Source organism: Ruditapes philippinarum, unplaced genomic scaffold (genome assembly GCF_026571515.1).
Source record: "Ruditapes philippinarum isolate M1 unplaced genomic scaffold, ASM2657151v2 ctg910_1_1_1_1, whole genome shotgun sequence".
Classification (NCBI taxonomy): domain Eukaryota; kingdom Metazoa; phylum Mollusca; class Bivalvia; order Venerida; family Veneridae; genus Ruditapes; species Ruditapes philippinarum.
In genome coordinates, this window is record NW_026863552.1 from 37,535 (window position 1) to 62,017 (window position 24,483).

Below are 24,483 nucleotides of genomic sequence, written 5' to 3' on the forward strand. Positions count from 1 at the left end.
CATTGCGAAATTATATAAGAATAAAACCGTTTTCAAAAGCTTGAATTTAAGGTTGTTGACCAAACCGGATCTAATTATTCAGTGTAAAAATCCCCATGTAAATAGACTGCCTTTCACTTCCGGTGCCGGTATCTTCAAGCAAGGGCGAATTAACGATGGCAAGTCCAGTGGCTAAAGTTGCTAAAGCAGTTTGCAGAGTTGGCAGTCAAATACAAAATTTGACAGCTCCAGCTTCTATAAATGCGGCCCAGAAAAGACACTGTAAGTTTTAAGCTTTCGTTGAACTTTTTTGAAATTGAAGATAGACTATCTGTAATTGTCACCTTGAACGGGCACCTGCTCGATCACAGAGCTAAACTGTTGTCACCATTAGTAATGCAGTACTAAAGTACTAATACACAGTAACTGTTGAACAATGATAAAAAGTGTAAGAAATGGGGTAATAAAATTGCAATACTTTATATAGTAATTACCCCTCCCATTTTTGAAACAACAAACGGAGATTGTCCACAAAATTATCAATGTTCAGTAAAAACTGTGGGCAAGTGAGTGATTTTTGTGTCTCCTGCTACAAAAAAGCAGCGACATAAGGGATCACTTTAATGATTTGTCCCCTGCCCTTTCCAAGAAAAAAGCGGGATATAGAAATAGGCTCCATCCCTCTGTCCATCTATCCGTCCATTGCACTTTTGTGTCCGGTCCATAACTTTGTCATTTATCAAAGGAATTTGAAATAACTTGGCACAAATGTTTGTTATAATAAGACGATGTGTCATGCGCAACAGCCAGACCCCTACCTCCAGGGTCATTCAAGGTCAACATTGTCTATTTTAGGGTATATGTCTACTCCTTCATTGAAAGACATCGCATTTTCTTTTTTTTTACAGTTTAACGTTTATCTGAAAATGCGAAGTCTTTCCATAACTGGCTAATTTCCCATAGCACAAACCGACACGCTTCTTGAGTCTATTTGAATTTACCGGTAAATCACAACTTAAATGCTATAAATTTATCTCAAAAAGCAATTGATTGCATAAAAGACGGAAAAATATTTCCCAAAAACTGTAAAAATACGCTAAAATTACTCGCGTTAAGTAGTTTATTTATCCATATATTTACGTCTAATAGTTATTGCTCAAAAACGCGTAGCATTTTGAAAAATTAAAAAAATGTCTGTTGACTTGCCTTTCAAGCTTTATTCAAAGCTTATCTTCTGTTATTTCAATTGCATGGTCTATCATTAACAAAAACTTTCAAACAATGTACTTATCAATAAAAAATAAAATATAAATATCAGTCTATTTCGCTCATCGGCCATACTGGTTAAGTAAAGCGTTTTACAGATTGATTCCAATTTTTTGAACGGAAAAATATATTTGAACACACTGACGGTGCATGGGCAATTATTTCGTTGAAAAAATATTCCGTTAGAAACTTCTGGAATCATTTAAACGCTTGCATTTGAATTAGCCAATCAGATTTCGCGCACTGTATGGCGGCCATTTGTATATCAGCTGTACAAAGAATTTAATTAATTGAGAGGATTTAATCATGACTTTTCGGTTGTGACAGTTCAATTATTTTGTTTAAAGGTATTTATTTTTTAGTTTTGTTCATAAATAGGTCAAAATTAATGTAAATACACGCTGTTTTAATTGTTTAAATTCATTAGATCTAAATCGATGTCTAATGTCAATTTTTTTAACGTAACATGGAAAATGAAAAATGTAAAATATCAGATTAATAAATGATAAATATGAAATAGGTTACGTATAGGTCTTATAATTAGGACTAGCTGTGACGTCACTCAAAAAAAAAAGTACGAAATTAGTCTGATCGAAAAAAAAATTCTGTTGTGATTTAAGACGCTGACAGGTGCTCGCAGTAAAAATTTCGTCTAAAAAATTTGGTTCCAGTTATCACCGCATTGCGTAGTAAACACCCATATGGAGGTTGTTTACCGATTTTTACACTGGATTTGTTTAAAATTGTTTAAAATTTGAATAAGTTGTTTTTGAGAAGGAAAATACACATTTTTGGTAGGATTATGAATACCTAGCATTAATTGTAACATTTTGCATAGGGAGTTTGAATGATTGTGCATGTTTATTGTTTTCCATTTTGCTATGGACTTTTAAATAGATATCTTTAGACATTAAAGCGGATTTGACCCATGTAAAAATAGCTTCAAAGTCACGGTTACGCCTAAATATTTGGACTTAACTTAAGGTATATTTTGTGTCCTGTCCATAAATTTTTCATAGATCAAGGGATTCATGTTCCTTCAAGATGCAGATATCTGGTTGCCATGGCAACCAAAAGGAATTATACTTTATAGGAATTTAAAAAATCTTCTTGTAAGGACCCACAAGGCCTAGAGCATAGATATTTTGCATAAGGCATTGTCTGGTAGACCTCTACTAAGATTGTTCAAATTGTAGCCCTTGGGTCAAAATTGGCCCCGCACCGGGGGTCATTGATTTTCATTATATGTACATACAGTGTATAGTAGAAACTTAAAATACCTTCTTGTCTGAGGGTACAAGGCTTAGAGCTTTGATATTTGGTATATGATATCATCTATAGGTACTCTACCAAAGTTGTTCAAATTTTGCCTCTAGTATCAAAATTAGCCCCGCCCGGGGGGTCATAGGTTTTCCTTATATGTATATAGTAAAAACTTAAAAAATCGTCTTTTCAAACAGGGTTCTCACTAGGACTTTAAAACATGGAGTCCATGGACTCCCAAGCCTGAAAAAGTTGGAGTCCAAAAGCGCGTCGCAACTAATATGTTTAAAGCTTATTATTTTAATGCTCACAATTGCATTGCTGATATTTTGAATCTTCAAGAGACTTAGCTACAGCTAAGATTTAATTTTGAAGTTAGTATGGTTAAGTTCTTCTGACAAGTTTAGCTCCGGTTCAAGAAAAAAGGTTATTTGGGAAAAAGTTATTTGTTGATGCAGGGATCACATTTCTAGGTAACTATGAATACTTAAGAATGGTAGAATGATAAAAATATAAAAGTTAATGTGTTAGAATTTTATTTTTAGATGGCCAGGGAAGTCGTATCAAGGTTGCCAACCCAGTTGTTGAATTGGACGGAGATGAAATGACCAGAATCATTTGGGAGAAAATAAAGGAAAAGGTAAGAGAATAAATTTGCAGGCTAGAATTGATACTTGTTATGTAAGGTCAGTGAAGGTCAGTGAATGTCCCTAAATAAACATGTGGAATTTTTGATAATCTTTTCAGTTCACAGTGCTCAAAGGTGAGCTATATTGATGCCAGAGTTCTCTTTGTTTGTCTATATTCACAATAAACAAGATCTCCACTATTGTGGTGACATTAATAAAGGTTGTATAAATGGTTCCAGTCTAATGCATAAATAGTTCACAGAAGCATGAAAATAGATTTTTCTCTCAAAGCATAATACATAGAGCTTAGATATTTAGCATGAAACCTTGTCTAGTGTGCTTCTACCAATTTTATTCACATTTTAGCTTTTGAATCAAAATTGACCTTGCCAGGGTTGCGGTTTGGGGTCATATGCTTTACTTGTATGTATTTTACTGAAAAGTTGATTAACCTAGACATCTTTTTAACCCCCTCACCCCTTTCGAGGCCTCAAATAGTGAAAAAAGCCCTATTTAGACTTCAAACACTTGTTTTCGTTTGAGAAAATGTTAAAAAAAAGTGATCACTTTTTTGGCACCATCCCCTATGAAATAGATACATCAAGGGTGTGCTAGAGGGGGAAATGTGCCCCCTTCTGCTTGGGGGTTTAAAGAAACTTTTGGACTTGTGAGATGCTGAAATGGCCTCAGATCAACCCTAAGGTAACGTGTTACCAACGCTGAAAAGCCTTTGACTCTATCTCTCTATCTCAATCCATTTAGAAGTTGCAGCACTTTGAAGTAATTTTTGATGGGAAAATCAAGGCAAAATAGTGTTTTTGGCAATTTCGATATTTTCCCTCGTTGCCATGGTAAAAGGAAATTTAAGATTGAGTATGCCATTACCAAGGCTATGGTTCAGTCAACATTTGTGCCAAGTTTGAACAGTAGTGATGCTTTTTGTAGCTCGACTATACGAAGTATATGGAGAGCTGTCCTACTCGCCCCGGCATCCCCGTCTAGATTTCAGATTTAAGTTTTGGTGCAGTAAAATATTTTTCACTCTAACTTTTTCATTTCTTAAAGTTACATTTAATAAATTTCATAAAAAACTTAATAGCGACATTTCATTAATAAATTGGGTTTTATATCGACTCCAGGTCTTATTTTAGTGTCCAAACAACCAAAATGAGTTTTATTAGCATAAAAATAGGTAACCTCATTGTGGCGAAATGGGAAGTACAATTTCTGTTTGCATGAGAAACTCCGCCTTCGGATCATCCGTACATCAGTATTAAATCAACAAACATGACTGACTATAAGTGGCAGTCCTAATTTAACGGTATATTTCCGCATTGTAACGGATGTTTTCATACAAATTTAATCTTTTTACGAGATGATTACTTTTACTGAACCCCAGGTTTAGTGCACCGTGAAGCTTAAACGGTTAAAGTGTGTTTGCACAAGAAAATATCACATTTGCTGTGTTCCAGATAGCAACTATAAAACTGTGACGTAGCGCATACACGAGCTCATTTTAGTCTTCATTTGCATGTTAAAATTCGTATACGAACTTTAGTGTTACCGTGGGGTTTCCCGTTTAAAATCGTAATTTATGAACAATATTTGATGAGATTTATAACAAAATTATTAAACAGGTTAATGAAACTGTAGAATGTTTTATTTTTAGGCAGACGGCAAAATATTTTTACATATTTATTTAATGTAACTTTAAGGTATCAACTTCAAACTTTTAAATATATGTTCCTTATCATCAAACACATCTTATGTGACAAAGTTCATAACTCCAGCATCAATATTTTCAGATTTATCTTCCATTGAATCTTAATTTTCCATAAAAAAAATTACTGTTACTTCTTTATTTCTTAAGGTATCAGCCACATCTTATTATATGACAAGGTTCATAACTGTAGCACCAATATTGCAAGAATTATCTCCTCATTAACTTAGATTTTTTTACTTGAAAAATGTTATTATTACTATAATTTATTTAGTTTTAAAGGTATCTACCTCAAACTTCAATTACATATTCCTTATCACCAACCAGATCTTATGTGACGAGGTTCTTAACACTTGATGCAATATTTTTAGATTTTTCTCCCTTTGAATTTAGAATTTTCTTTAAGAAATATTATAACTTCTTCCCTTTTTAAGGTATCTACTTTACACTTCATATATATATATATTTGTTATCATTACACACATGTTGTGTGACAAGGTCCATAACTCTTGTGTGACTATTTCCAGAATCCCCCCCCCCCCCCCCTACCCCTTGAAATTGGAATTAATTACTTCTTGTCATAAGAAGAAATATATTCATATCTTAATTGATTTTTCTTTCATAGTTTTACCTTCCTTACTGTGTCCAGTATTTAATAAGTCGAGCTTCGCTGTCTCCTTGGACAGCTCTTGTTATAGTTTCATAGCAATTTGAACTTGTAAGTGGAGGCTTTCCAATGAAAATAGACATTGTTCACAAAATGCTTATGAAGTAATGGGTTAACCTGCTTTTCTGAAACCACAAGAACTAGAGCTTAGATATTTGTCTTCAAACATTGTCTAGTGGACATCTAACAAGTTTATTCAAATCATAGCCCTTGTCAAAATTGATTTGAAGAATAATTAAGACATCATCAGACAATTATACTGTTTTCTCCACAGTTGATTTTCCCATACCTTGATGTTGACTGCAAGTACTATGATCTTGGACTACCATACCGTGATGCTACAGATGATCAGGTGACCATTGATTCAGCAGAAGCTATAAAGAAGTACAGTGTTGGTATCAAATGTGCCACCATTACCCCAGATGAAGAAAGAGTTGAAGGTAAATTGCCTGAGACCTTATGAAAGGAATAATTTTGTAAGAGGCATCACAAAGTTTGACTTTAGTAGTCCACAGAGTTAAGGGGTCATTTTGTCTGTTGGTTAATCAGTCCATCCACTTCATGGTTTCAGAACGATAACTAGAGTTTGGAATGATATTGTAATCAAACTTTATAGCAACCTTATTTGGAAAGTCTGGTTGGGATTGCTTTTGGACCTACTTTATTAATATTTTAGGTTCAGCTATGAAATTTGGCCATGAGCCATGTGCAGAGTTTCAGGTGTAGAATTGATTGATCCCATATAGATGACCTAAATATTGACCTAGTGACATACTTATTGTTTGTTTTACCTGTCGGTTAGTGAGGCATCAAATTGTTATAAAAATGCAAAAACCACTGAAGTAAGTAAACCACGCAAGCCCAAAATCAATTTTAAAAGCATGCACTTTTTATTGAAAGGCAAAAAAGTTTGAGACAAAGATAAATGGTGTTGATATACTAAGGGACGCATCTAAAGCTGGAAGCTTTTACTACAACTGTAATGGCTAACTTTGATGTATGTTATATGTTGAGACCTTCGACCCAATCATAATCGTTATAATATGACTGCAATGTATATTAATACTTTGGGTGGTTTACCTACTTTGGTTAGAGAAAATGGTCACTGGTTGAAGGTCAAAAGTGTTTTTAGCTCACCTGTCACAAAGTGACAGGGTGAGCTATTGTGATCGCTTTGCGTCCGTCCGTCCGTAAACTTTTACTTTAAATGACATCTCCTCATAAACCACTTAGCCAATTTCATCCAAACTTCACAAGAATGTTCCTTTGGTGGTCACCTTTAAATATTGTTCAAAGAATTTAATTCCATGCAGAACTCTGGTTGCCATGGCAACCGAAAGAAAAAACTTTAAATATCTTCTTTTAAAAAACCCAAAGAGCTAGAGCTAAGATATTTGGCATGAAACATCTTCTAGTGAGTGTCTACCAAGTTTGTTCAAATAAAAGCCCTGGGGTCAAAATTGGCCCCGCCCCAGGGGCTCATTGATTTTCCCTATATGCATATAGTAAAAACTTAAATAATCTTCTTTTAAAGAACCCATAGAGCTAGAGCTAAGATATTTAGCATGAAACATCTTCTAATAAGTGTCTACCAAGTTTGTTCAAATAAAAGCCCTGGGATCAAAATTAGCCCCGCCCCAGGGGGTCATTGATTTTCCCTATAAGCATATAGTAAAAACTTAAAAAATCTTCTTTTAAAGAACCCAAAGAGCTAGAGCTAAGATATTTAGCATGAAACATGTTCTAATGGGCGTTTTCAAAGTTAGTTCAAATAAAAGCCCTGGGGTCAAAATCGGCCCGCCCTGGGGGTCATTGATTTTCCTTATATGTGTATAGCAAAAACATAAAAAATCTTCTTTGAAAAACTCAAATAGCTAGAGTTTAGATATTAAGCATGAAACATCTTCTAGTGAGTGTCTACAAAGTTTGTTCAAATAACAGCCCTGGGGTCAAAATTGGCCCCACCCCGGGGATCATTGATTTTCCTTACATTTGTATGGCAAAAACTTAAAAATCTTCTTTGAAAAAACCCAAATAGCTAGTTTAGATATTAAGCATGAAACATCTTCCAGTAAGTGTCTACAAAGTTTGTTCAAATAAAAGCCCTGGGGTTAAAACTGGCCTCACCCCAGAGGTATCATTGTTTTTAACGATATATTTTCCTTATATGTGTATAGTAAAAACTTAAAAAAATCTTCTTTTAAAAAACCCAATGAGCTAGAGGTTAGATTTTAAGCAGGTAATATCTTTTTGTTGGTGTTTACCAAGTTTGTTCAAATAAAAGCCCTTGGGTTAAAATTGGCCCTGCCAAGGGGGTTGGGGGGGTGGGGGGCAGAGGTCATTATTTTTCATTATATGTGTGTAGTAAAAACTTAACATCATGAAACATCTTCTAATGGGTGTCTTCCAAGTTTGTTCAAATAAAAGCCCTGAGGTTTAAACTGGCCATGCTCCGGGGGCCTATATACAGGTGAGCGACCTCAGGGCCATCATGGCCCTCTTGTTTAAAAAAGGCATTTTTGTTTTAAAATAATTTTCAGTAAGAAAAACATTTTCTCACTAACTGGGTAGAGAAATCCATAAATTTTACTAAAATAAGTTGTTCTGGCAAATCGTACCTCACATGGGCTTATCTGGCACTCCACATGCAAGTCTTCTTAATGTGTTCCTACAGGTCATTTATATTCATTCCTCCTACAATGAAATTTCATTAAGTCCAAGTGTGTTGAAATGTGAGAGCTAGTAAACACCTACACAGTATAGGTCATATGACGACACTCCAGCTTAACTGGTGGAGGTAGACCTTCGATGCCCGTCCATGCATTATTTTAGGCGAATAGAACCACATGTTCTGTAAGCTAGCTGGATAGCTTCCCCACGTAAAAGAAGTTGAGGGATTTAAACCCTCAGCGGTGAGGGGCAAATGGTTTGCAGTCAACCTCCTTAACCACTCGGCCACAGATGTCCTACAACTGAGAAAAGTGGAGCACACCCCCACAAACAGGTCTTGTTTTAACTTGTTTTGCCAACTGTAAATAAAATAGACATTGATAATAATCATTCCATATTTTCATTGTTTATAGAATTCAAGCTGAAGAAAATGTGGCTGAGTCCCAATGGAACAATCAGAAATATCCTTGGTGGAACAGTATTCAGGGAACCAATCCTCTGTCAGAAAGTCCCCAGGCTGGTTCCTGGCTGGACTGAAGCTATTGTAATTGGCAGACACGCCTTTGGTGACCAGGTATTAAAAATATATCAATTCATGTGTACTGAATGTAAACATTGTTTGCATATCACAGTCTGCGAAATAACTTTTTTAGATCATAGGTGATTTTAACCTTAGTATAGTCCTGGACAGATTTTCAAAGGCCTATAACATTTATTGTGCACAATAAAGCCAACACTTTATTTTATGTTTTATTAACATGGTTCAAGTAATTTTATGTTTTGATATATGTAATATTTTTCAGTACAAAGCAACAGATGTTGTATTTGATGGACCTGGAAAATTTGAAATTAGTTGGACACCAGAGGGTGGCTCTGAAACCAGAACCCAAGTGTTTCAATTCAAAAATGGCGGAGGCTGTGGTATGGCCATGTACAATACAGACGAGGTGAGCTTTTCAGACATTATTTAAGGACATCAGTCTGTAGATTGAAATCTTAAGATTTTTAGTACCTTGCTTTAAAATTAAAATACCATTACATTTATTTTACCCCAGCCATAATATGAGAAGAGGGCTATACTGGTGGAATCAGTTTATTTCTTAGTTTGTCTACACAGTGTCTGCTTTATAAATCATTTGCAGCTTCAAACTTTGCTTAGATAAGAACCTATGCTGCAGTGCAAAATCAAGGCCTTTATTGGGCCTCCGTGGACATGTGGTAAAGGTTCTTGATTACAAATCACTTGCCTGTCACCATTGATGGTTCAAATCTCATCAGGAACTTTGAAATCTTCGTGTAAGTAAGCTATCCATCTTGCTCACTGAATGTTGGTGGTTCTACTGTGGTGCCTGCATGTGCCTGAAATAATGCACTTAAGGTCTACCTCCACCAGTAAAGCTGGAAGGTGGCCAAGTGACCTTTACAGTGTAGATGTTACTTAAAATCCAACAAAACAACCTTTAAAAAATTACTCATTATAATGTCTTCAACAAAACCATATTGGTCTTTTTAATTGAGTTTAATATATATGTTGTTTTTAAAACAGTTTGTGTAACTGTATCTATTGTAGCAATACAACATATACTCTTTGTTTTCAGTCAATCACTGGGTTTGCACATGCCTGCTTCCAGTATGCAATCATGAAGAAATGGCCTCTATACATGAGCACCAAGAACACAATTCTGAAACGTTATGATGGTAGATTTAAGGATATCTTTGAAGAAATCTACCAGTATGTATTAATTCATAGAGGATTTTTATTTAGCATTTTAGTAATTTGCAATCCATCAGGGTTTTTTTGTGTGTATTGACTTTACCAAAGAATTAATGGAAATGAAAGTTTGGTCATTCTAAAATAAATTTAAAAAACTGAAAACAATGATCAAATTGTCTCCTGAAATTAAATTTTGTTAAATACATATGCACACTGTTAAATTGATTTAATAACAAAGGCATGCCAAAGAAAATCACATGTTGAGCAGATATAAATTCTTGTGCATTTACACCCTATTTAAAAATTATGGCATCAGGAGGAAAAACATTTGTACATAAATCAGATACACCATCATTTTGCAACTTCCTACAATTTAAAGAGCCAACTAGCAGAGTTAGTGTTAGAGTTAGTTGGTAACTGTTGCACCATTTTTGTTACATTGTTGTATAATAACATAATTGATTTGTATGTTAAATATTATTATATAGGATAATTTCGGTAAGTTGAAATTGAAGGGACAGCGAAAGAACTTGGAGACATTGGGACTTGATTCATGTATTGGTCTCATTTTAATTTAAAATTTAGAGCCATGAAAGTTTAAATTTGACTTGAAAAAGGTGTTACAAAAGGAAAGGGTGATAACAAGCTTAGAGTAGATATTTCCTGTGTGATTATCACGCGACTACGTGTCTCGGAAGGTTAAAACGGAAAAAATACAAAGTGTCTGCAACAGTACGTTTATTTGAACCTATAATTCACAAACCCAACACAGTTTATCAATTCATGTTTTGCTTTATTAAGCTTCATCAGTTGAAATGATACACTGAAATTCCATATTGCAGAGCAAAATACAGAGGTGACTTTGAGAAGCTTGGAATTTGGTATGAGCACCGTCTTATTGACGATATGGTGGCCCAGGCTCTCAAGTCAAGTGGAGGATTTGTTTGGGCATGTAAGAACTATGATGGTGATGTACAGTCAGATGTTGTAGCACAGGGTAAGTATAGACTAATCAACCCTTTATATATATATATTACTTATGGCTGTCTGAGTGGTTTACGTGAATTGCCTATCACTGCAATGGAGGTGGCAATGTTTCAGTTTTGTAAAGGTGTTTCCAATTTCTTTAACTCTGCTAGTCCTACAAGACTAGAGCTCACTAGATATTATTTACAATATCACTGACATGTTTAATAAAAAATGAGCTTGACTTATGGTCAGGTTATTCAAATTTGCTCTAATTGCCATAACTTTATTATAAATGAACAGATTTTATTCATACATTGAAAAAGCTACACAAATGATAAAATACATAACTATTCTTAGCTTAGGAGAATACTTCAAATAAGTTGAACTGAACTTTACCTAGATCTACAAGGTCAAATTACTGATCTTTACTAAAATTGGATAAAACTCCCTTAATTTACAGATATTTGTTTTTCTTGGAAAAATAGCGGTTTACCAAACTAATGTATTGATTTATGAAAACTGACTTTTACCTTAAAATTACCTTGACTATTAAGGTCAAATTATTGAATTTGCATGTTATTGGTTTAATGAATGAATTTGAGTGAGACAACACTGACAAGTATTATAATAAGTTGATTTTAAGTGTGAATCTCAAAGTATAAATGACATGACCATCAAGTTGTAGAATTGTATGTGCTTCATGACCATAACTTGCTGGATGGATTGATTCAATTTACACTGTTATAAGAACAGCATTCAAAGAGAACCTGCATGTTGGATAATTCAATAATATCCTTGACCTTTTAACTGTTGAGGTCAAATTTCATTGGTCATGGATGGATTTGATTCATAATTTGCTGCAGGGATCTATCTATTTTTTATTGGTGGAAAACCTGGTGTGGTGCTATCCTTCCTGCACTATGGTTTTTATAAACATTAAGGCATACGTATTTAGATGCCTTCATTTCAATATAATTGGCAAGGTGCTTGAAATTATTCAGCTAATGAAAGCTGATATCTTGATTTTAGTGTCGCCTCTACGGAGTAGTGGCGACATATAGGGATCACTTCTCCGTCGTCTGTCTGTCCGTCTGTCTGTCTGTCCGTCACAAAACTTGTCCGGACTACTCTTCATAAACTACTGGTGCAATTTCATCCAAACTTTACAGGAATGATCAGTTCCAAGTCTAGTTGTGCATATTGTCAGCATTTTACGGTTCAATGATTTTTGTCAGAGTTATGGCCCTTTAATAATTTTTATACCCCCAAAAACGAAGTTTGGGGGGGTATATAGGAGTCACCCGGTGGTCGGGCGGTCGGGCGGTCGGTCGGTCCAGACGTCCGTTGCATTTTCCTTGTCCGGACCATAACTTGAAGACTAATGGTTGGAATTCAATATAACTACATACAATGGTCAAGCACAGTGAGAGGAAGTGCAGTGCACAAGAACCATAACTATCTTGACTAATTACAGAGTTATTGCCCTTTGTTACTTTTCCTTGTCCGGAGCATAACTTGAAAACTACTGGTTGGAATTCAAAACAACTTCATACAATTGTCAAGCACAATAAGGGGAAGTGCAGTGCACAAGAACCATAACTCTATCTAAAGTAATTACAGAGTTATTGCCCTTTGTTACTTTTCCATTGCTTTCTTTTGTCCGGACCATAACTTGAAGACTAATGGTTGGAATTCAATATAACTTCATACAATGGTCAAGCACATTGAGAGGAAGTGCAGTGCACAAGAACCATAACTCCATCTTGACTAATTACAGAGTTATTGCCCTTTGTTACTTTTCCTTGTCCGGAGCATAACTTGAAAACTACTGGTTGGAATTCAAAACAACTTCATACAATTGTCAAGCACAATAAGGGGAAGTGCAGTGCACAAGAACCATAACTCTATCTAAAGTAATTACAGAGTTATTGCCCTTTGTTACTTTTCCATTGCTTTCTTTTGTCCGGACCATAACTTGAAGACTAATGGTTGGAATTCAATATAACTTCATACAATGGTCAAGCACATTGAGAGGAAGTGCAGTGCACAAGAACCATAACTCTATCTAAAGTAATTACAGAGTTATTGCCCTTTGTTACTTTTCCTTGTCCGGGGCATAACTTGAAAATTACTGGTTGGAATTCAAAACAACTTCATACAATTGTCAAGCACAGTAAGGGGAAGTGCAGTGCGTAAGAACCATAACTCTATCTAAAGTAACTACAGAGTTATTGCCCTTTGTTACTTTTCCATTGCTTTCTTTTGTCCGGAGTATAACTTGAAGACTAATTGTTGGAATTCATTATAACTTCATACAATGGTCAAGCACATTGAGAGGAAGTGCAGTGCACAAGAACCATAACTCCATCTTGACTAATTACAGAGTTACTGCCCTTTGTTACTTTTCCATTGCTTTTTTTGTCCGGAGCATAACTTGAAGACTAATGGTTGGAATTCAATATAACTTCATACAATGGTCAAGCACATTGAGAGGAAGTGCAGTGCACAAGAACCATAACTCCATCTTGACAAATTACAGAGTTATTGCCCTTTGTTACTTTTCCTTGTCCAGAGCATAACTTGAAAACTACTGTTTGGAATTCAATACAACTTCATACAGTTGTCAAGGACATTAAAAGGAAGTGCAGTGCATAAGAGCCATAACTCCATTTTGACAAAATACAGAGTTACTGCCCTTTGATACTTTTCCTTGTCTGGAGCATAAATTAAAACGTACTGGTTGAAATTCAAAACAACTTCATACAATGGTCAAGCACAAAAAGAGGAAGTGCAGTGCACAATAACTATAACTCTATCTTCAGTATTTATAGAGTTATTGCCCTTTGTTCCTTTTCTTTGTCTTTCTGGACTTATTACAGAGTAATTCAAAAAAACTTCATCAATGGCCAACCACATTGAAAGGAAATGCAATATACAAGAACCACAACTATCTTTAATTGCCCACAACCATAACTCTATATTTCAATTCTTTTACAAGATATTCTGTTACTAGTAACATCCTCATTTCCGAAGCAGTCTTGTGGGGGTATTAATCACATTTAGTGATAGTTCTAGTTAATTTTAAAGTTTGTCCGGACTACTTCTCTTATACCACTAATGCAATTTCAATGAAACTTTACAGGATTGATCTGTAGCTCAAGTCCTTGCGCATATTGCACGGGTTTTCCGGTTGAATGATTTTTGGCCGAGTTCTGGCCCTTTGATAAAAAGGTTTCTTTTTCTGTGTGTTGCCAGATAAACAAAAGCTTGTCCGGACTACTCCTCATAAACTACTGGTGCAATTTCATCCAAACTTTACAGGAATGATCAGTACCAAGTCTAGTTGTGCATATTGTCAGCATTTTCCGGTTCAATGATTTTTGTTTGAGTTATGGCCCTTTAATAATTTTTATTTTTAAAGTTTGGACGGACTACTTCTCTTATACCACTAATGCAATTTCAATGAAACTTTACAGGAATGATCAGTACCAAGTCTAGTTGTGCACTGTCCGTCTGTCTGTCACAAAATTTGTCCCAACATGAAATTGGCCATCATGAGGCGACACATGTGATTACTGATCGCTCTTGTCTTTTAATTTATTTCATCCTATATATAGGTTATGGTTCACTTGGTTTAATGACCAGTGTTCTGGTATGTCCCGATGGTAAAACAATTGAGGCTGAGGCAGCCCATGGTACAGTGACACGACATTACAGGGAACATCAGAAGGTAATACATCAAATATACCAACAGAAGTTTAAAAATTGGGTACATGTTTTCACTGCTGTCAATTCTTTATAGTGAGAAAATTGCGATGCATGAAAACCAGTCTCAATAAGCATGAATACAAATTAACTCAGTGTACCTTTAATATTCATTTGAAAACACAGGTATATATTGCTTTCAGCTATAATTCTGAATATTTGTACAACATTACTAAGTTGATGTACAAAAACATGTAAATGAGGATGTAACCTGGATAACGTTCACGTCAATGTCCTGTGTAAAATATCTAATTATACAAATAAAATGGGGAAATATTTCAGCTTCAATTGACCCAAACTACTGATCTCAAACAAATTTGTACAGACCCTCCGTGTACGAGAAAACAAAGTTTGACTATAAGTGACAAAAATTTGGTATACTGGTTTAAAGATCCTGTAACACAATTTTTTCATGGTTTTATTTCAAAGATATGATGCTCAAATTAAGATTTGTCAATATTGTAAGTTCCAATAAGCATTATTTATAAAAATATTTCCCAATTTAACATTTCATGTAAATAAAGGGAGGTAATTAGAAATTTATTTTCTATAAATTCTAAGTCAAATTTTCCAATAAGAAATGGATGCATGTAATTTATTGATTAAATATAATGTGCACAAATATTTGCAGTACACATTTTACATATTCTTTGATGTTAGAAAATTGTTTTATTTGCATAATTATATCATATATAACTTTTTGCAAGTGTAGTATACACACAGTAACAATATCAATCGCAAAACATACAGGATCTTTAAGGCTCTCGGTTCGTTTGGCTGTCTGAGTGCACTTCTTTAAAACCACTCGACCAATTTTCATGAAACTTGATTGGAATAACTGCTATTTATTATGTTTTTTTTTATTGTTTTAGGGTAACCAAACCAGTACCAATCCTATTGCCAGTATATTTGCATGGACTCGAGGCTTAGAACACAGAGGGAAACTAGACGGTAATCAAGAATTGCAGAAATGGGCTCAACAATTAGAAAAGGCCTGCGTAGACACTGTTGATGCTGGAAAAATGACAAAAGATCTGGCTGGATGTATCTATGGACTCAAAAAGTAATTATTTTTGTTTTGTTTTTAAATTCCTGAAACAATTTGTTGTATGTTGTTACGCACCTGCTCAGCGGTCTGTTAACAATTTTTTGTCCTGTATGTTTTAAACTGATATTGAAACTACTTGCCCTAATGAGATGTGCAGACCACAGGTTTGACCTTCCCTTGGTCAAGCAATTATTTATTATATATGAATTAAAAAATTTGTGTCCAATCTGTATCTTTTATATGGATAGCAGGAAATAAAACTATTTTGCAGAAATGTTATACTCTAACTCTGTATTATAGGCACAACTCTATTACAGACGTACTCTCAGTATTTTGTCATGTGCGGTCATGTATACGATGAGGTTAAATATCTTTGACCTCATTCAATAAAAAAGGAATTTTTTCGTTGAATCTGTTCTGCTTTACATAAACTATTCATTATTAAATTCATCGATGAAGTTCAATGCAGACATATAGGAAACTTTAAATATGTCGATAATACGGAGTCCCATGCTACCTGATTTAAATTGGCTAGCCTTGTTTTGAGTATTTAGGTGGTTCTGGAAATTGAGGACCGCTAATTAATGTGTTACAGGTTTCCTCACTTGTCCTGTAGACTACATGAGATTTGTTTCATCATAGAGCAAAGATATAAGTATAAAGTATAATTTTATATTTTCAGTGTAAAACCAGAACACTATTTGTACACAATGGATTTCCTTGATGCTATTGATGAGACCTTCCAGAGGAGCTTAAAAAATTGACAGTAGTCAACATTTAGACACATTTTTGACTTTTGAATTAACAAATGCAGCTAGCCTTAAATATAAAACATTTTCTGCCATAGAATAAAATGTTATTAAACTGTGGCTAAAACTAATACACTGTATTATTTTGTGTGTGAATTTATTTTAATATATTTGTGTGAACAGAAAATATAGACTGAAATAATGTGTTGCCAGACACTGGCTTCCCTTCACTATAAAGAAAGAGTGATTTTTTTTTTTGGTAACTTTATCATCGTTATTTGGTCATTCTACCATTTGCTTATATAACTTTACTTTTTATGAACCAGAAATACAAACTAGTCGCATCATAAACACATCTTCTGCAGAGCAGAGAGCACTGTAGTTAATGGATTGTTTTTCTAGTATTTTAAATTAGCTTTTTATATATAATCAATATAATTATTATAGCAAGGTACTTGTCCGAATAATATCTGTACAGTTAGTTATATTACTGCACAATGCATTCCCATATATTTCTGCAGTTGAAAGAGTATCATGTAGACAATGGTCTAGTTTTTGACATGTATAAGTGCTATGTTAGTGCTGGTGTGGTACTGGTGTAAATGTTTACAATGGTTCCTGTTGCGTGTGTGTAGTGAAATTTGAAGATTAGGTCTGGCAACGTGGGATCAGGGATTTCTTTTCTCCGAAATTTGTTGATTTAACAGTTTTTGAAGAACAAAGACAAATAAATTATGAAAAGATGTTCTGAGGTTGTTTTGTTTATATTCCTATTTGCATTGCTTGAAAACATCAGAACGGGTCCCAAAATAATCTTTAAAAATTTGCACAGAAACTACAATACCCACAGCTTAAATAAGTATAGCATGACCTTGTGGTCCTAAGAAGTTATATAAATTATTATTCTGTAGTCCGAGATTAGCCCTGCCATGTCGGTCACATTTTTTATACAGGCTGTGTGGGAAAATACATTGCTATGAGCTTAAGTGCTGCAAATTCATACATTTTCTTCATCAATTCTAATGTTTGGTAAAGTTGAGTGAGTAAAACAATTGAACAGATAATGAAATTACTCCCAAAAAATCTGATATTTAAATATTCAACTTATTCACACATGACCAAAATAGTTTGTGGTCACAAAACAAAACATCCACAAATTATACAAATATTCTCCATTTCAATTTTATAATATCCATTATGTTTCTCATTTGCATCAACACATTCTTGGGGTCAGGGCCTGTGTTCATGCAACTCGTCAAAAAGAAGTAAAACATACATGTATTTGAGTGTTCTCTTTATTGTTAAATATTAACATATATTATAATAACATAATATTAATCTATCTTGTAAAGGAAAACAAAAGCACTGTTAAATGTACAAAAATGCAAACACAAAAAAATATACTTTAAATTGCCCCTACCCATTGTATACAATTGACATATGTTGCATAAATGCAAAAATTGAAATGCAATACATTTGTATAGCCCTGATTGGGATAATGTACTATTATTTAACATATCTCAGACTGAAATCAACATGTCCTAGTGTCATATTATCTTCAATTTAAGATACTTCAATATCAAAATTCTGAAAGCAAGAAGCCAATAATCAAGACAAGATATAATTTACTACTGGGTAAATGTTATCAAAAAGGTTGCAACATTAGTTACTGCTAATTATAAAAATGCCTTGGCATAATTCTGCAAGCTTTCAGGACAATTATGATAATAATAGTAAGTTCAAACACAAAAAAGGACCACATTGTGACAACACTTTACCTCCTCAAAAGGAGAGCTGTCAATAAGACAGGATTCAACTACTGGTAGAAGGGGCATAACTCTGTTAGAAGGCAACTTAGAGTTATGGGACCTATGTCCATGATGTTGGATAATCGCAGAGAACAAGTGTGTAAAGTTTTAACCTACTTCCTTGAATAGTTTTTGAGATACAAACTTTGTTGTTGTTTTTCTATATACATACAGAGAGACACGTCTAGCAGCAGTAATTTTATTGAATCAAAGTAATTTGAAAAAATAAAACCAAATCCTAACAGTTTTCTCTTTATTCATATCAATAAGAAGTGTTTCAAGTTTTTTCTTTTGGTCACTATGGCAACCAGAGTTCTTCAGGAATGGAATATTTTGAAAGCGGTTCATCCAAGGAAAATACATATGAATGATACTGTGTTTTAAGAGACATAATTTAATGGATAAACTGCTGGCTATGCAAACACTGTTGACTAAGATCAGCCCATACATCTGTGCCCTAAAATTGAGGAGATTGAAAAATGGGAGACTTGACGAGATACTTAAGATATTGATCATTGTAAGGGTTAATGAGATACATTTCATATGCACTAAAATTAATTAAACTCCTCTTTTTTCATTCTCTATATGTATATATACATTTGTATACTGACATACTCTCATCAACCAAATGACAAATTACAATGATAGCAATTTATATACATTTGTTTCTACATACATGTAGCATCAGCTGATAAATGAGATGTTTTCTAGCTGATAAAATCCTCTCTTCATTTACATTAAATGAATAAAAAAACTACATTGTATTTAAAATATCAATTCCTAGTTCCATCATACAAAAAAAGTTTCACTGGTTGAGAATTTGTGTAACAAAGATAGAAGATGAGTTAGGCAATATTTGTGGAAATGATATATTGAAGATATTGAGATATCTCTATTTATTATTCTAAAGCATGTGCTGCATGAAGGGCCTCATCAAGATATCTCATAAATCTGTGAACGTCCTCAAACGAGCAGTATAGCGGTGCTGGAGCGATACGTATAACTTTTGGTTTCCTCTCATCACACTGAAAATAAAAGGTTTGTTATAAGAGCCAGTCTTTATAAGAAGAAAACAGCAATTATTCTCTGTATGAATTCATCACAAATTATTAATAGTCTTGTATATGTAAAATATAATAGTCTCATATAACTATTTATAATGTAAATTTGTTTGTTTTGATTGGGTTTTATGTCACATCGACACAGTATAGGTCATATCGCAACGTTCCAGCTTTACTGGTGGAGGAAGACCTCAGGTGCCCCTCAGTGCATTATTTTAGGCACGAACGGGCACCTGAGTAGAACCACCGACGTTCTGTAAGCTAGCTGGATAGCTTTCTCACATGAAAGAATCCAAGTCCCTGTCTAATATATAATATAATATAAGTCTCATATAACTATTTATAATAGTCTCATATAACTATAATATAAAAGTCTCATATAACTATATATAATAGTCTCATATAACTATAATATAACAGTCTCATATAACTATAATATAATAGTCTCATATAACTATAATATAACAGTCTCATATAACTATAATATAATAGTCTCATATAACTATAATATAACAGTCTCATATAACTATAATATAACAGTCTCATATAACTATAATATAAAAGTCTCATATAACTATAATATAATAGTCTCATATAACTATAATATAACAGTCTCATATAACTATTTATAATAGTCTCATATAACTATTTATAATGTAAAAGTCTCGTATAACTATAATATAACAGTCTCATATAACTATAATATAACAGTCTCATATAACTAATGTAAAAGTCTCATATAACTATAATATAACAGTCTCATATAACTATAATATAACAGTCTCATATAACTATAATATAAAAGTCTTATATAACTATAATATAAAAGTCTCATATAACTATAATATAAAAGTCTCATATAACTATAATATAAAAGTCTCATATAACTATAATATAAAAGTCTCATATAACTATATATAATAGTCTCATATAACTATTTATAATGTAAAAATCTCATATAACTATAATACAAGTCTAATATAACTATCTATAATAGTCTTATATAACTATCTATAATATAATAATCTCATATAACTATAATATATAATATAATAGTCTCATATAACAATTTATAATATAATATTCTCATATAACAATTAGTGACTACTTGTTTTCATAAATTTCATTTCTGTTTCTGGAGAACCCTATTGTCTGCTCAGTAATTTTCACTTGAATAATTCTAACAAACGATACCTTAAATCATGTTTATCTAGTCCTTCCATTACATAATTATTTTTTTTAAAAATCAAAATCTACTGTTCTCACATTTCAACATACAATGATTACGAAGTCAACACTATCTTTTATAACAAGAACTGTCGGAGGACAGTAACGCTCGACTATTCGAAAATTTGTCACGAGGGTGTTTCATTGAGTATAATAATGCTTACCTATATGAATACATAAAATTGTCCGAAAAGGTACAAACCCTTCAAGTTTCAATACATTCCCTTCAGTAAATATGGAGATACAAGCTTACACACAAAAACTTAACCAAGAATTTATGAATCGAAAAAGGGGCATTATTATGCGAAAAAGTAAATCCGAGTTATGGGACTTGTGCCAATCATCTTAGATAATCACAGACAACAAGAGTGTGAAGTTTCAATCCATTCCCTTCAGTAGTTATGGAGATACCAGCTTACACGCAAAAAATTAACCAAGAATTTGTAAGTCGAAAAAGGGGCATAATTATGTAAAAAAGCAAATCAGAGTTATGGGACTTGTGTCAATCATCTTAGATAATCACAGAGAACAAGTGTGTGAAGTTTCAATCCATTCCCTTCAGTAGTTATGGAGATACCAGCTTACACGCAAAAACTTAACCAAGAATTTCTAAGTCGAAAAAGGGGCATTATTATGTAAAAAAGCAAATCAGAGTTATGGGACTTGTGCCAATCATCTTAGATAATCACAGAGAACAAGTGTGTGAAGTTTCAATCCATTCCCTTCAGTAGTTATGGAGATACCAGCTTACATACAACAAGAGCTGTCGGTAGGACAGCAACGCTCGACTATTCTTAGTGCTTGATAGTAAAAAAAATGCTTGATACAGTTACCTCCTCCTGTTTACAGGTTGGGGTCATGATGGTGAACAAGTGTGCAAAGTTTCAAAGCCATATGTCAATGGACTTTGAAAATATTTGAACTATTACAAAAACTTTAACGTAAATTCTAAGTCGAAAAAGGGGCATAATTCTGTCAAAATGCTTGATAGAGTTACCTCCTCCTGTTTACAGGTTGGGGTCATGATGGTGAACAAGTGTGCAAAGTTTCAAAGCCATATGTCAATGGACTTTGAAAATATTTGAACTATTACAAAAACTTTAACGTAAATTCTAAGTCGAAAAAGGGGCATAATTCTGTCAAAATGCTTGATAGAGTTACCTCCTCCTGTCTACAGGTTGGGGTCATGATGGTGAACAAGTGTGCAAAGTTTCAAAGCCATATGTCAATGGACTTTGAAAATATTTGAACTATTACAAAAACTTTAACGTAAATTCTAAGTCGAAAAAGGGGCATAATCCTGTCAAAATGCTTGATAGAGTTACCTCCTCCTGTCTACAGGTTGGGGTCATGATGGTGAACAAGTGTGCAAAGTTTCAAAGCCATATGTCTATGGACTTTGAAAATATTTGAACTATTACAAAAACTTTAACATAAGTGGTTACGCCGACGCTCGGGTGACTGCAATAGCTCTACTTATTCTTATCGAATAGTCGAGCTAAAAACTTAACCAAGAATTTCTAAGTCGAAAAAGGGGCATAATTATGTAAAAAAAGCAAATCAGAGTTATGGGACTTGTGCCAATCATCTTAGATAATCACAGAGAACAAGTGTGTGAAGTTTCAATCCATTCCCTTCAGTAGTTATGGAGATACCAGCTTACATACAAAAACTTAACCAAGAATTTCTAAATCGAAAAAGGGGCATAATTATGTAAAAAAGCAAATCAGAGTTATGGGACTTAAGCCAATCATCTTAGATAATCACAGAGAACAAGTGTGTGAAGTTTCAATCCATTCCCTTTAGTAGTTATGGAGATACCAGCTTACATACAAAAACTTAACCAAGAATTTCTAAGTCGAAAAAGGGGCATAATTATGAAAAAAAGCAAATCAGAGTTATGGGACTTGTGCCAATCATCTTAGATAATCACAGAGAACAAGTGTGTGAAGTTTCAATCCATTCCCTTCAGTAGTTATGGAGATACCAGCTTACATACAAAAACTTAACCACAGGGACGCCGACAAATGGGTGACTGCATTAGCTCGATTATTCTGCGAATAGTCGAGCTAAAAAATCAGTTTCTTTCACAATTTACAGAATAAGAATGTATAACCAAGTATGTAGCCTCACTTTGTGTAATATATACGTACCACAACTCCACGTTTCATAAGTTCTTTAAACACCTGTGTTATATTGACAGAAAATGACAAGGAAAGTTGAGCACCTCGCTGAGACAGATCAGAAGGTGTAAGAATTTCTACATAAACATGTTTTGCTGGACCATCATTACTGTCTCCATTGCCTACATCTGTTCCATTTTTAACTGAAGTATTTGTATCAGGGTAACCATATTGACGTATGATTCTAGCCTCTAAGTACCCCGTCAACAAACGACACTTTTCTGTCAACTCTTTGATTGACGTTTTCTCAAATATCTAAAAAGGGACTATACAATACAATATTTGTATCCCAAAAAAGATGATGCAATTATAGATATATCAAATATTATATTACTATATTGTACTACATAAGTCTGTCACATTTATTTCTATTTTACTATACTAACATCAGTTTTTGACAATTTGGTACAATTTCTAATTTAGAATACTTATTTCAATGAAGATAGGCTGCTAATTCTGGTAATCTGTTATGAAATTTGTTACTTTTACCAGGTACAAAATGATGTATATCTAAATAAAATATTTTGTACTTTAATTACTATAGACTGTAGAACTGTAACCATGTCACAATATATATAAATCTTGTTTAACAAAAATGAAGTATAAAAGAAATTTCAAGCTATAATTGTAACATAAGATGATCACTGTAACTAACTTACCTCTAAACTAGCTTTAATTGGAGGGCACAGAAAACCAGGTGTGTTACTCAACCTGTAACCTTTAGCTCCTGGGTACGGACTGAACTCTGAAATATTTAATTGTAACACAAATAGTGTGTACCACTGAAACACTGATATATACATGATGGTAAATCTTCTCTATGACAAATATGTGTTTATTAACAAATTCACTAAACTAATTCAAATTCCTATGGTAAATGGGGGTTTAAATTAACTGTATGTGTGAAACAAAGGCTACTCAACTATATTGATTTAATCAATTTGATTATGCAAACACACCATCAAACACATTTACTTGAAATTATTTGTAAGGATTTTTTAAGGCATAAAACAAGTTTAACTTACTGTTGTCCATTTCAAACCTGGTAGAGAGCTGATGTCCCCACCAGCCAGTTAGACGAGGGTAATCATTATTATAATGTCTCTCATGTATATATAGTCCCGCAAGGCAACCAGCACCACAGTTTAGATACTAAAATATATTTTTTAAACCAAATTGCTTGCTCAATTACTTCATATATAACAAATAAAGAATTTCTTCATGAAAATTACTCACATTTTAATTCTAATGTTTCAATTTTATAATAAATGTTCAAGTTCACTGATTCATACTAAAACATGAAAAGAACTATCATAGCATTTAAAACTTTTTCAAATATCGTAACAACATTCTTTTACTTTAAGTTCTTTAAAATAGTAGCAAATATACACTGAAAGACATTTCTAATGCAAACATTTTCTTAATTTTTTTTTCCTAAATATGGTTATGGTTTAAGTGTCTTACAAATATTTCACCAAAACTGGTTTGGCCACTTTCTGTACATGGCATGATTACAATGGAATCATTCATTCATGACCAATAATCAAGTCCACATGTAAAATGTATATGAAATATGATGTGGGCATTTTTTTTAAACAATAAATTATCATGTTATAGCAAAACTGAAAATACAAAAGATGTCTGTTACATTTAAAATATTTCCCATGGACTTTCCAAAATTGCCCTTATCATTTAGCATGAGACAGGACATTAGAAAGAAGACATGAAAATTTGCACCAAAATCTTAAATACTAGTAATTAACAT

At 33.5% G+C, this 24,483-nt stretch overlaps 2 protein-coding genes across 4 annotated transcripts in view; one reads left to right on the forward strand and one right to left on the reverse strand.

Annotated features, from left to right (window-relative positions):
• The first annotated feature begins 97 nt into the window (after nucleotides 1–97).
• On the forward strand, nucleotides 98–17,183 carry LOC132722469 (isocitrate dehydrogenase [NADP], mitochondrial-like). Its single transcript, XM_060706973.1, has 10 exons — nucleotides 98–261; nucleotides 3,054–3,148; nucleotides 5,799–5,964; nucleotides 8,608–8,768; nucleotides 8,998–9,141; nucleotides 9,793–9,926; nucleotides 10,751–10,905; nucleotides 14,495–14,607; nucleotides 15,515–15,705; nucleotides 16,373–17,183. Exons 1-10 carry the CDS (start codon nucleotides 156–158, stop codon nucleotides 16,452–16,454), a joined length of 1,347 nt encoding a protein of 448 aa, XP_060562956.1. The 5' UTR covers nucleotides 98–155; the 3' UTR covers nucleotides 16,455–17,183.
• Nucleotides 17,184–17,716: 533 nt separating this feature from the next.
• Nucleotides 17,717–24,483, reverse strand: part of LOC132722470 (kynureninase-like) — a 35,189-nt gene continuing 28,422 nt past the window's right edge. For all 3 annotated transcript variants that reach the window (XM_060706976.1, XM_060706975.1, XM_060706974.1), the window contains exons 10-13: nucleotides 23,744–23,870; nucleotides 23,378–23,463; nucleotides 22,689–22,973; nucleotides 17,717–19,272 (exon numbers count right to left, since the gene is read on the reverse strand). In XM_060706976.1, the coding sequence (XP_060562959.1) occupies nucleotides 19,147–19,272; nucleotides 22,689–22,973; nucleotides 23,378–23,463; nucleotides 23,744–23,870 (624 nt within the window). In that variant the 3' untranslated portion in view covers nucleotides 17,717–19,146. The remainder of the gene's footprint in view (nucleotides 19,273–22,688; nucleotides 22,974–23,377; nucleotides 23,464–23,743; nucleotides 23,871–24,483) is intronic.

Coding starts and splice junctions, on each gene's coding strand:
- LOC132722469 (XM_060706973.1), top strand. CDS start 156: ATGGCAAGTCCAGTGGCTAAAGTTGCTAAAGCAGTTTGCAGAGTTGGC. Junction 5,965..8,607: donor AGATGAAGAAAGAGTTGAAG/GTAAATTGCCTG, acceptor CATTGTTTATAG/AATTCAAGCTGAAGAAAATG. Junction 9,142..9,792: donor CCATGTACAATACAGACGAG/GTGAGCTTTTCA, acceptor CTTTGTTTTCAG/TCAATCACTGGGTTTGCACA.